The sequence below is a fragment of the Accipiter gentilis genome, chromosome 12, assembly GCF_929443795.1.
Source record: "Accipiter gentilis chromosome 12, bAccGen1.1, whole genome shotgun sequence".
Lineage (NCBI taxonomy): Eukaryota > Metazoa > Chordata > Aves > Accipitriformes > Accipitridae > Astur > Astur gentilis.
In genome coordinates, this window is record NC_064891.1 from 23781827 (window position 1) to 23796253 (window position 14427).

Below are 14427 nucleotides of genomic sequence, written 5' to 3' on the forward strand. Positions count from 1 at the left end.
GTTTTACTTCTTTTCCTGATTTTCTCCCCCATGCCACTGGTGGGGCAAGTGAGTGAGTGGCTGTGTGGTGCTTGGCTGCTGGCTGGGGTTAAACCACGACAATCCATTATGTACATTGCACACCGATTCACCCTATGATATGTAAATTGAGACATATATTTTTTAAAAAGGTCTAAAATTATGTAACCTGCTGGATTTTCACATTTATTTTTATGTCCTCCTTAAGGAGGTCTTCAATATGAAGGAGCCCTGTGTCCTGCTTATTCTCAGATGTAATATTCTTTCCCTACAAAAGTGTGTCTACACTGGAACTTGATTTCTAAAGACTTCACCAGATACTTTTAATGCAGTGGCACAGGAAATCCTGATCAGAGAGGTGATTTTCTTTTCCACTGTCTCAATGAAGAAGTTGCTAATGCAGCTGACACTTGAAAACCAGCTTTCTTTGACTTTTGATGGGAAAATGCTGCAATAAAAAAAATAAACATTTATTAATTAGAAGTATATGAGAAGTGTAATAGTCAGAAGTTTGACAACAAAGACCAATAAATTTCAACACCAAAACCCTTAAATTCTACATTCTTGGGAGAAGTCTGATAAATGTCTTTTCCCAGCTGAGATTATTCAGAAAACCTAGGATGAATTTTCAGACTGTTTCAAGGAAACCAAGCTCATATTCTAAATAAACAAATTATTAGCCAGAGAGACTTGACCTGCCTCTGTTTCAGAACCATGTTGTATTTGCAAGCAAAGGTCAGTTCAGGTGTCCAACTAAGATGTGAAATTGCCAAATTACTCCTAATTTCAGTTAGTGGATTCCCCTAAATCAGTAAGTTTGCAGGCCATGTGGAACTATTTACCATGTGATCAAAGACAAGTTACCACTGCTTTGGATAACTCAGTTCTTCATAAAACTTTTCCTTTTTAACTTATAAACCTCATAACACATCCTTCATTTGGCCATGCTGTAACATACAGGTTTTTAGTTTCAGCATTTGCTAACACAGTTGCTCAGTAACATTTTTTATTTTGTAGAAAAGGAAAAGTTGAGCCAGATATGTAAAATGCATTCCTTTCAAAAAGAGAAAGAGCAATTTTTAACATTTTATAAATGGAATGGAAAAATAATGGAAAAGGAAGATATTTAACATGTCGTTCAGGAATCTCCCCATTGTATTTATTCTGGCCTGAAGTGGGGCCTTGTTTTGATGTATAGTAGAGGAATGGGAGAGCTTGTATAAGAACTTTTTCTCATCCTGACCAAACCAAGGAGGAAAAATATCACCGGCACATGGCAAGAGGAAAGACTTATTAGCACCCTACCAAAAGGGAAGAAAAATGGGACCAAAAATACACACCTGTACATCAGCCAATCATACCTACAGAAGGATGTAAGAGTTGACACAGAAGCTCCTAAGTGCTAACACTTTACTTCCCCCAAACTGAACACTTTTTCATAAACTTTATGTCCCCTGGAGAAACATTCCCAAAATGCGAGTGAAAGTGGAGTACTAGGGAGACAGGTATGACTGCATTAGGCGCACGCACAAGGTCATGTTTCAAATGGTTTGCCAAGAATAGAAAAATGGGTATTTTTACAATTAGAAGGTAAGTTCACAGTAAGAGGAGGAAGAAATACTGCTTTCTGTACTTCATTCATAAAGCAGCCCCTTACCAACTCAGCTTGTTGCACTGAAGTGCCTCACACAGTAAATACTCATTTGAAAATACGACCAACACCATCCAGAGCTATGTTCTTGGTATGTATTCTGGCTTGCTTTAAAGTAAAATAAAATAACATATATTTAGCTTTAAAATGGCACATATTTGGCACAGTTTTAATGAATAGGAGTTTACCATGTGGATATTACTTTCTACAGAAAATAGACTATTCAAAAGAAATAACAAGAGCAGGATGCTTTCTAATATGTTCCAAAAGTAGAGAAAAGAAACACACACACACACACACAGAGGCAAACAAACAAACAAACAAAGGACTTAGTTCTGCAAATCCTTTCACATGTGAGAAAACAGCACTTCGCTGCCTCCATGCCAGTTGTTATTTTTGCAGGAAGGAGGATCGATTCACTTCTGTCAAGACTAGAATTAATGCCGTCAGAGTAACAGGCATTCAAATTACTTCCACAGATGTAAACCAACTTTTTCCTTTTTCCTTTTAAAACTTCCATTAATACAGCAGAGCATTCAAATGATGCACACAGACACATGCACGCACACCCCTATTTCATGCGCCGAACCAGTAGCACACCACCGAAGAAGGTTGGGTCAACAAGTCCCACAAATCCCATGACTGCTGTTGGTGAACTTGCAGGGTGAGATTGGTAGGAGGCTTTGTGTTGCAGACAGACTTTGTGGGGCAGGTTAGGAACTAGGCAGGAAATGAAGAGCTGCTTAAAGAGTCGTCTTTCCTGCATCACTCTGGTCAACACAGCCAACACCATTATGGCCACTGTGTTACTCCTGCTGTGTCTCGATGGTGAACATGTTCCTTATGAATTCTCTTAAAAAATTATTTGCACCTTTAACATTCTGACTGAGAAATGTAGTCCTCAGTGATGGTCTCCAACTGGAAAATACAACTGGAATAGCTAGAGAATAATTATAAAGAGTATAGAAAGAAACAATTGCCAAGAACATTTATATTATGATTTCAAAGTCTAACCAAGCCTCTCCTCCATCAATAGTGAAAACAAGGAGACAGGAGGAGAATAACAACAGAAGGGGTAAGAAAGAAAAGCAGCTGGAAGACATAAGCAGGAAGCCCCAGAATGGAAACTCTCTTGGCAGGATCAGTGGAAAATAGACCCATATCCATAAAGCTTAACTGTATAAAATAATCCAGTACCAAGTAAAGATTTAAATAATACACGTATTTAAACTTTGCTATTACCTATTCTGCTCAAGTAAAGAAAAAAAAAAATGGACCTTTGATAGTTCAGAGAACAGTCCAAATAAGAAGGATCAAGTGAAATTGATTTCTTCCTCTGCATGGTGCACTTGGTCTCTTCAGGTTTTGCACATGGAGACTGTCTCACCAAAACTCTCCATGTGGATAGAGTACTTGTGGCTTCTCAAAGTCTCATCAGGACTGAGATGTGTCAAAAGTGGGACTGGGTAGTGGGAAGTACAGGAAACAATGCCAGAAGAATTTCATTAAAAAACTTCCAAGAACCAGAATGTTGTTAAACCAACAAAAAACTGACCACACAAAGTATCCTTCACAATTGATCCTCAAGATACTTATAGAGCAGATAGATAAACAAAAAGCCACCTCTCCAAGATAAATCCATGCTACCTAAAAACTAACTTCTCGTGTTCACAGCTGAAGCCGTACAAGTATACTGCACAGCAGAGGCAGCCACTTTACAACTTCTTAATGACACATTGCAATGAGATACTGATACTGAGTAGTTTTCCTAGGGGAAAAAAAATTAGGAAACTCTAAAACAGATCATTTAAGTGAAATGGTTTTGACATGTCCATTTCTTCAACTGTTCATTGCTTTGATAAGTGCCTCAAACACACTTTGTGACTGTGGTAGTGCACTGTAAGAGATTGCCTCAGTCATCTGCCTCAGTTTCCTCATCTTGAAAGTTAGGATAATGCTGAAGCTTTTTGCAACCACTGATTATCTTTTTTTTTTTTTTTTTTTTTTAAAGCTACAGAAAAATTATGTATCACTTGGTGTTAAAAGTGCAGCAGCAAATATACATGTTACACTAGTCAGCATCGGCACTACAGCAGCCTAACTCACCCTGGACAAAGTTATCCCAAACTGAATAAAGGCAGAAGTGTACAACTTTGTCACATGGTTGGCTGCAAATCTAACTGCAAGTTCTAGACACAGAAGAAAGATAAAGAACTATGAATGATTCTTAAGGGAAAGCATTTTTAGGTAGCATCACAAATACAGGTATTCATATTTTGGATAGCTAGGCACTGAAAACTGCTGAAATTGAAGATAAAATCAAGCATAACCTAGAACACTGGAAGGTAAAGCAAACAGGATCAGTTTAGATCCTTCCAGGAAAACAAAGTTATAGGCTGAAATCTTGAGTGATACCTCTCTTGAGCTTCCTAGCTAATTCTTCTTAGCATGAATGAATCGTATTTAAGTTTCAATTTTAAGATATTATGTGCTTTAGCGAAGCATAAGTCACCTTGCTTTTTTAGATGGATGCTATTGCATGTTTACGGCCATTAGAGATTAAAAGTACTGTTATACTCATTAAAAAGGACTATGAAGACATGCCATTTTATTTTTAAACTACTGGTGTTCCTGTAACTTCTTAGGACCATAACTATTTATTTTTATAACAAAAATAATTTCTTGGGTTTTTTTTTTTTTTTTTTTTTTTTACTTCTTTCCTTTTTCACTTCAGCTCTTTGCAGAAGCAATGGACCTATAAAACCAGCCTTAGTCCTATGCTGGCTCAAGTTAGCAGCGATATTGTAATGTCAGTTTTTGTGGCAAAAAATTAATTAAAAGCAAAGATGACAGCTTGACTTTCAGATCACAGGCAGAGTTACAGGGCTGGCATGTAAAGAAAAAATATCATATTCTTATTGGGTATGGAATTCTCTGAGATAATAAATATGGAAACCTGTAATGACATTTTTGGTCAGCCTCCTGAATATAAGTAATAATCAGATAGTCTGCTGTTTCATTACCTTGGCTGCAGTTTACAGTTACACATCGGCAGATTTCCCAACTCACCACACCAGCAACACAAATAAAAAGCGAGATGTTGAGATGTACAGAGGGATGAGAACAATGGGAAAAAGCTAAGAATTCTAGCAGAAATGCAGAGATGGGCGAGCATTAGAAAGCTTAGACCTTTTGTCTATATTTGTTAGCTAAATTTGGGGCTGAGAAGAGAGGGCTGGCCCTCACCCATGAGGAATGGCATTGCCCCACCGAGGGTCAGGGAAAAGGCTGCCGGTCCACGGAGACACACCCTCACCTTGACTTCAGAGAGCACCAATGGCCAAAAGTTCAGGAGTGTTGCCTGCCTCCACTGAAAAAAGGTTCCTCTACCTTAAGCATGTCTTTTAAAGTTGGCAAATCCAATGTAACAGCGCTTGAAGACAGGCAACTGGAGAGACCTGAGTCTCTGAAAGCTCCTGAAAGACAAGTATGGTAATTTTAGAGGAAGCCTATACTTAATACTATAAGCCAATTTCAGATTCTCAAAGTTTGAATACATACAGTGTTATGTATGTGACAAAGTCATGGGATCCTCTTAAAATATGATTCTATGATCCTCTTGAAATACACGGAGTTGAGTACCAGCTCTCCCACTGTCCAGTTCCCCCAGTGGGTCCAGTGATTACTGCATATATAAGATTGCATTATGATCTAACAGCTTGGAAAAGCTGGTGTCTCAAATCATTCATTATTATTTTAAATCCAGAAGCACAAAAGCTGGAAGAATGCAATTTCAAAATGAGTAGAAGTGAAAAAAGAAAACAACAAATAAAAGACAAATGATACTGAAATTTTAGCTAGGTTACAAACGTGAAAGTATTCTATTTTCTTTACATATAATACAAAGCTGCTTCATCACGTCTCCATTAACACTTCCCATATCTTCGCTACAGGATATGTATGCTGATATGGGATTTTGTTCTGTGCGTTATGGTTGATTATATATTTCTCAAAAGTTAATCCACTTTGAAATTTATTAAGCAGTAAAACTAAAATTCTATTAACCTTAATGGGATTTACACGAGGGAATTCACACTTAATATGAATGCAACACCGATGCTTAAAACTGTTGCCAGGAAAAAAAAGACAGGCTTACTGTAGTTAAAGCAAAGTCATCACATTTTCTATTTATGTAGTCCTTCACAAGGGTAATCCTCTGTGTATTAAGGGGAGAAGGAAAAGCCACAGACTGGTTAGTATTTAAGCTTCTCAGATGCCAAGTGAGATAATTGTGTTTGCCAATAAAGGGTGGTCTTATTGGTGTGGGACTAATAAACATTGGTAGAAGGATGAAGAGGCATTATCTTTGGTTTTCTTAGACGTCCTGAAAGTGCTATTGCTCACATTTTCTACTGTATAATGCTGTACAATAACACTGCTGTTGGAATATGTTCCCTGTAATATAGTATACATGTAATATAATGAATACAAATTCACATTCTCCCTGTACCAGCCATTTCTCACAACCAAACTAAAGTAAAACTCCTCAGATTTTTCTCAAGAGAATATTCATCTCTATTGTTTCATGCCTCATCTGTGACAGGGATGAATGGCTTTGGGAGCAGACCCTGCTGCGGGAGTGACAGCAGAAGCTGGAGCGCATTTTGGCTCCTGCAGGTACAACCGTAGGACTCCCTGGACTTTCAAGCTTTGTGGGATGACACACAGGAGACAGTAGCAAGCAGTTAACTCTTCTGAGGATGGCCACAGTTAAGAAGCTGTCTTTGAAGTGGTTCCATGGGTTTCAAAGTGGCACAGCAAATATATTGTGCGCACTCCTGTGATAGAAACGTTGAATTATTTGTCCTGGCACTTTGTCCTAGGAATACATTTCACTCAATGCAAGCAATGTTACCCAGATAGTATCTTGCCCTAGCAGCCTCATATACCAGGCCCAATGAAAACATTTATAATATTAAGGTCTAATCTTCTGCAGAATAAAATCAAATAAAAACCCTTGGAACAATCATGAAGGAATTAGAAAAAGAAAATCTTGTGTAAATTACTAGAAAAATCTCAGGTGTCACAAGGTTCCAAATTTGGATTCCCTGACATTAAAATAGCAGCCTGAAACAAAACTACAGAAAAAATGCTGTAGTACAAATAAATTGGTACTTTTAGAATAAACCACACTGTAAATGCACTTGGATATACTGACATTAACATGCAGTCTGCAATGATGAAAAAGAATCACTTCCTTTCTTATGCTACTTTTCTTTCATTAGGAATTAAATAATCACAAAATAAAGCCTTTCTCAGGCTCTTAGCGTTTTTGCCCTTCTTTGACAGTGCGTCCCTGATACCCTAACACTAATATAAAGCTTTCTAATACAGATTTGCAGCTACAAGTCTGGGTTGTTATTGCGTTTATGTCATTCTGCCCAGAAGTGTTTTGAAGACAACCATTTTAAAGCCAGTAAACTTGAGTCCCTCTCTGCACAACATGATTTGCTGTGTCAACATTCTTCATTAGCTAAGATAAACTATGCAAAAATCTGAAAATGAAATTAGATGGTGCAGAGATTAATTTAATGGTAACCATCTTGTGAACACAGAGATAATTTGATTTTGGTCTTACAGCAAACTTTCTCACACACAGAACCAGAGCCAGGCTACATACCATGAATCTAAGCTTGGATCTTTTCTCTCCATATGGGTAGAGGGTTCATTTGCAAGGGCATTTGCATTTGAAGATTTGGGGCTTCTGTATTTTGGATTGCATTCTCCTTTTCACCACATAACTGCAATAATAGAAGCATGACAGAAAGTGATTCATCTTTACATATGTGTGCCAGGAATCTTGAAATGGTGATTGGTTTTGGTCATAGCAACTAGAAAAAAGAACAGGAAGCACAGGAAGGGAGTCCTGAGCCAATATTTTCATAAAATGTCTGAGACTGGACAGTCAGGTATCCCAATCTTCCTCGATACAGCATGAAATAGAACAGATTCTTTTCATAAGCCCACCAAACTTAATGGAACCTTTCCATGACATCCAAAACCATAGGATCAAGGCTTGTATCTGTAAGCAGCAGCCTGCCAGACCAGTGGGGCCTTGGAGCCTTTCAGCACTGCGGCGCACAAGTGCACCAGCTACAGACTCCAACAAAGAGGCAGGACTAGGCATGAACCCGCTAGTTTTGGGACTGGCTGCCAAGGCAGAGCGTGCCAGCTTCTCATCAGAGCATAAACTCATTTGTTGATGGCCTAGATTGGACCGGTGGGTGAAGTGCCTGTGTGGTAGGTGAGGTCTCCATTCGCTTGCTGCTCTCGCAGAGGAACTTTCAGTTTCCCACCAAACTCCTTTAATACTGAGTTTAATACCTAGTCCCATGTTGGATATGAGCAGCAAGTAGTTCCCCACAGTGGCTGCACTCTCCAACCAGGGGTTAGAAAGGATGTCTACATACCTATCGGGTTTGGAAAAACAGATTAGCCACCCCACAGAGCTTTCTCTTGAACCCTCCAGCATGCAGGGTGAGAAAACTGAATACCTCTGAATATTTATTCCATAGTCCCTTGCAGTGCACTGAACTCCACGCTAAGTTCATTGAAACAAATACTGCATTGCTCATCTTGCATTTCCCTTTTTTGTAGTGATATTGGGAGATATTTTACATTCACATGCTATCTATCTTGAATTAATGAGGATAAGAAGCATGCAGTACATTGCTACATATTTTCAGTAGCCCTTATGTTGTTTTCACCCTGTGAATGTTCTTGAGGGGAAATATACCACAAGAAAAGACGTATATGAAAGGAAAAAGTAGTTTTACTGAGGTCCCTCTCCCTTCCTACTCATATATCTGTCTTTATTCTTTCTGCAAAATATCCACACGGCTGATGGGCCACATGAGAAGGGATAGAGAGAAATACTGAGCAAGAAAAAAAATAAATTGAAAAGGTTTATTTCCCTTAAAAAACTGTGCAGCAAATGGAGAACAGACACTGTAATTCTTTCCTAACATTCTAAATTCTTTACTATCTCAAATCATATTCACTGAGGACACAGCCACTGCATCTGTACTTCCTTGCTAATTTTTCAGGCTATACCATGCTCCAGTAACCAGCTTTCCCAAATGTCCAGATCACGCATCAGTCTGGATCAACACATATCCAGTCATAACTTCATGCTAAAACCCACATACCAGGAAATGGAAGTGCTAACAGGTTCATGCACATGGATGCAGGAATTCAGAAGACCAGTAATCTGGACAAGCACAGATGGGACATCTGTAGACTAGCTGTCCAAGGCCAGTTTATTTTCTGCTTTATTTCCCAGTTCACCGGTCATGTTTATATATACATATATATGTGTGTGTGTGTGTGTAACTTCCACACATCCACACATATATATATGTGAGTATATATATACGATCTTTTCTTCCAAAGTTTGTACCTATATTACCCTCAAATATAAGATTAAATTATTATAAGCTTCACTGCATTATTTAAAATACTGCTTACAAGTGTCTATACGTTTTATTGCATCCCTTTTTAAATAAGTTCATGAAATTATTTTTTACATAGCACTGCAATTAATTTTAGTTGAATATTCAGCCTTAATGGAATTAATATTTAACAGATTTCTGCAATCTGTCCAAGACTGTTTGCTAAAGAACAGTATTATTTCTACTGCTGCATTTGCAGCAAGAATTCTTTGAACACTGAGAAACTGAGAAAATTAGGATTCATAACAGAATATTAGATCATGTCCTCATGGAACGCTCCTGAAACATACAAACATAGTCCCACATCTGGGAAGCTGTTGCTATAAAATCTCTCTCATGCAAGTAATCCTTACTCAGCCTTTAGTCAAATTCCAACCATTCAACAAAGCTCATAACTTCCCGAAAAGTCAACATTTTCTTTCAGCGAAAGTGGCCAGGGAGTCAGGTGATGAAATAGAAATGCTGAAATAAAAATGCTAAACCAAGAATTTAAGAGATAATGCATACTACTCAATTAAATCCCTTTGCATTTTCTCCTTTTTGCCAAGAAGAATTTTTCAATAATTTTTATACCTGGGAGCAAAGAACTCCTCATCAGTTGAAAGCCAGTACATAGTTAGTAATGAACACATCTTTTGTCCTATAAGGATTTACTATTTTATCAATGGGTGAATCTTGGGAAAACAACACTCAAATCTTCTGTCAGAATTAACTGACCTATATTAATAAATATAGATAAAAATATTTTATGCTTTTGGGGCTTCTAAATTTTATTGTTCTCTGTGTTTTCAGCTCTCATAGATACAAAAATTTATTTAGATTAATTATGCTCTGAGAAGCTATGAGGATGAAACACTATCATCTGTACATTCATGACATCAGACATCCACTGTCAGAAAATGGGAAACTTCTGTGCAAACTGCAGACTCTAGTGGCAATTACTTCTATCTTTCTTGATCTTTCCAGAGCAAGCAAAGAAATGGCAGCACAGTACAAAGCCTCCTTTTTTTGGGGGGGAAACTATTATTACTAGTTGATGGAAAGTTGTCTTCAGAATTACTATGATGGTTATAAGCCATGCATGGATGTAATCCAACTAACTAAAAATATATTAGATTGGGTTTCCTTGTTAAATCACAGTAACTCTCTCCTCTTGATGCACTCTGTTTATTCGAGCTGACCTCAAATACTGTTCCATTTATGGTCTGTATTTAGCCCTATAAATAAGATAGTTAAAATAATTTCTATACAAAATCTGTAGAGAAATCTAGAATCTTTCCCTGTTAACAGGAAAAACAGAAGGTAATGTTATTTGAGGAAAGGGGACAGTCACAGGAAATGCAAATTGGAGAGTTACTCAGATGCCCACTTCCATGATCAAGTGTATTTTTCCCTTCTGTCATGCCCTAATATTTGCTGTATCCTGGGCACATTCTCCAATTCCCAAAAAGTAGACTGAGAGTAGAAACTGAGTTTTTCCACTCATTGTTATTGAGGAAGCCTCCTGAAAATTTTACTTCATCCTTGCCAAAGGCGCAGCAGAGAGCCCACTTCTTTCAGGACACTCACAATATTTTGAAGCCTTTCTTTTTCAATTTTCTTGTCAGCTCACAAAATCACAGAGTGGTTGAGTTTGGAAAGGACCTCTGCAGGTCATTTTGTCCAGCCGCCCTGCTCAAGCAGGGCCACCTAGAGCAGGTTGTCCAGGACCATGTCCAAATGAAATTTGAGTATCTCCAAGGATGCAGAATCCACAGCCTCTCAGAGAAGCCTGTGCCAGTGCTCAGTCACACAATGAAGTGTTTCTGATGTTCACATACAACCTGCTGTGTTTCAGTTTGTGCCCATTGCCTCTTATTCTATTACCTTCCCAGGAATCAAGATAAGGCTGGCCAGCCTGTAGTTCTCTGGGTCCTCCTTTTTGCCCTTTTTGGAAACATGAGTCACATTTGCTTTCCTCCAGCCCTCAGGAACCTCTTCCAAATGCCATGATTGTTCAAAGATAATTGAAAGTGGTCTTGCAATGACATCAACACTTGTGGGTGCATCCCATCAGGGCCCATGGACTGATGTATGACCAGTTTGATTAAATACTCCCATACCTGATCCTTTTCCACCAAGGGTACGTCTGCCTTGCTCCAGACTTTCCCCTTGAACACCAGGGCCTGAAAGCCGTTCTTGCTGGTAAAAACTGAGACAAACAGGGCATTCAGTACCTCAACCTTTTCCATGTCCTGTGTCACTAGGTCTGCCCCATTCAGCAGTGGGACCATGTTTTCCCTAGTCTTCCTTTCACTACTTATGTACTTGTAGAAGCCCTTCATGTTGCCTTTGACATCCCTCACCAGCTTCAGCTCCAGGTGGCCTTTGACTTTCCTCACTGTGTCCTTGCGTACTCAGTGTCTCTATATTCCTCCCAGGTTATCTCTCCCTACTTCCACCTTGACTCTACTTCCTTTTTGTGTTTGAGTTTGGCCAGGAGCTCCTTGCTCATCCAGGCAGGCCTCCTGGCATTTTTCCTTGACTTTCTGTTCTTTGGGATGGACTGCTCTTGAGCTTGGAGGAGGTGATTTTTTAATATCAACCAGCTTTCTTGGACTCCCATTTCCTGTATCACCCTATCCCATTGGACTCTTTTAAGCAGTTCCCTGAATGGGCTGAAGTCTGCTCTTCTGAAGTCCAGAGCTGTGATCTTGGATTTTTGCCCTGCTCCCTCTTCTCCGTTTCCTAAACTCCACCATTTCTTAGTCACTGCAGGCTGCCAAGGCTGCCTTTGACCTTCACATCCCCAGAAAGCCCTCCCTTGTTTGTAAGTATGAGGTCCAGCAGACCACCTGCCTTCATTGGTTCCTATATCACTTCTGTCAAAAAGTTGTCATTAATGGTCTCCTAGAATCTCTTTTTGCCCTGCCGTGTTGTCCCTCCAACAGATATTGGAGTGGTTAAAATCCCCCATGAGGACCAGGTCTTTGAATGCAAGGCTACTTCTAGCTTTCAGTAGAAGGCCTCATCTACCTGTTCCTCCTGATGAGACAGCCTATAGCAGACACCCACTACAATGTCTTCCGTCCCCATAAGCTCTCAGCTGGCCCATCACCCATTCCCAGGCAGAGCACCACGCTCTCCAGCTACTTTCTCACATAAAGAGCAACTCCTTCCTATCCTCCCAGCCTGTCCTTCCTAAAGAGCCCGAATCACTCCATTGCAGCACTCCAGTTACGTGAGCCATCCCACCATGTCTCCATCATCCCATCAAGATCACAGCCCTGCAGCTCCATACAGACCCCTAATTCATTGTGCTCATTCCCTGTACTGCATGTGTTAGTGTACGGGCACTTCAGCAAGGCACCCCGGCATGTGAATTTCCCAGAAAGGGTCGGGGAGGGGGTTCCCCATAATTGTGCCTTCCAAGTACTTCCTTGCTTACGTGCAAATCCTTGAGGTGATTCTGCTTAAGCCCTGCTTTGTTGATTATGTGTTCCCTTCGTTCACACCACTCTAGGCCCTTGTAGAACACCCAAACAGCACAGTACAGCCTTGTCATTTAGCTGCTGTAGTCCTTTTTTTAACATAGGCCCTGAGTAAAAAGTCCCAACGCCTCTGGTAGGGACATTGCCAAACTACTTCCAAGCATCACCTCAAAGATCTGCCTTGCTACCACATTTCAGAGCTCTACCCTGTTCACAGTAGTCACTGAGTCTTTGCAATAAAAACTCCTAATGCCCATATGTGGCAGGCATTTGCTGTTTACATAGCCATTAGCCAATCTTTCCAGAAGATTTCTTTCTTGCATGCCATTTTCTTACTCGGGTTACAAGTGCAAAAAAAAGAGGCCTGTAGTAATATGTTTTAACAGGCAAAAACTCAAACATGAAGTCACAGCCACAATTTTTTTCAGATGTGCTTTTCAGCATAGTCTTAGGGCAAGAGAAAAAGCAATATTTTTTTTTAGCTTTCATGGTAAGATTTAGCTTAAAAGATCTTTTCTTCAGGCTGATATCTACATTGAAAGCAAGATTTAATCAAGAATTACATTGCTTAATACTGCTTTGCAGAGCTTTGATTGATTGATTCAGCCTTCCCTTACTCATATGACAAATGAATCGAATAAAGGATGAATAGTCTCCCTATCTGGTCTCTCCATGCTCTGTGGTGTTCATGCCAGCCTTAGCAAAACTGCTTTTTAAGATCAGTCTAAAAAAAAAGGTCAGAGCCCATCACAAAACACTGTATCAAAGAAATATGTAAATCTTTCCTTGTTCCATATTCTCCTTAGCCTCCCACTACAATTATAAAATTACAGAGTATTAATAGAAACTAAATAAAGCACTCTGAAAAGACAAATTCCAAAGATGCAAAATTCAAATGCCAAATAGAGAGCATGTAATTAGGTTCTTAAATAATTCTTATCACATTTCATGCTAATATTAGCACTTCCAAAAAACAATAGAAAACAGCAATATTCCCAGAGACGTTCCACTGAAACAGCATAGTGAGGCACAGAATTTTTGGTGCATTCTTATATTTTGATGTTATGCACAAATAACATTTATCTCCAGTTACAATAGTTAAAATCATTTTGCACTCCAAACAGAATTCGTAATATTTATGTGGTGATACAGAGAAAAAATTGTAGGGTTTTTTTCTGAACCAATGCAATAGCAAAAATGAGGCTTTTCCACTTAGATTTTTCAGAGAGCACAAATTAGCACAAACTTTTACTTAATTGGGCTCTTCAAGTAAGTATGCAGCAATGAGCATTAGTCTCTCCTCATTGCTTTTTAAAACCTTTATGTCTATCCAGGTCCCATAGCCTTACAGATTTTAATGGCCTTAATGAAGAAAAAGAGCATTGTTATTCAATTTGACTCAAGCAGATCTCCATTCAGAATGACAATGTCGCCATTCACAATGCTATTGTTAGAATTGTGTCATCCTTTCCTTTCTATTTTAAATCTTGTTTTTCAGGAGTTTTTAACTTGCTGGCAATTTTTCTTCTTTGAATCTCAGGCTTAGCAAATAAAGTTGGTCAGTCGGTTGGTCAGTCTGTCTGTCTGTCTCTCTATTATCCACATATATAATCTACATTCCTGCAGTACACGATGCTGTACAACTGACAGAATCATCCGTTTGGTGTGTTATTTGGAATCTCACTTTATATAGCTCAAAATCACTGTTGTTCTAAAAAGTGGGGTTTGGCAAATGATTTACCCACCATACAGTCAAATTAATTTGGATCTCCTGATG

The 14427-nt window shown here is 39.0% G+C and overlaps 1 protein-coding gene across 1 annotated transcript in view; it reads right to left on the reverse strand.

Annotated features, from left to right (window-relative positions):
• Positions 1–328: 328 nt before the first annotated feature.
• The window catches only part of IQCM (IQ motif containing M), a 121960-nt gene continuing 107861 nt past the window's right edge, over positions 329–14427 (reverse strand). The window contains 2 exon segments of the mRNA XM_049815576.1: positions 329–391; positions 393–466. Coding sequence (XP_049671533.1) covers positions 329–391; positions 393–466 — 137 coding nt within the window.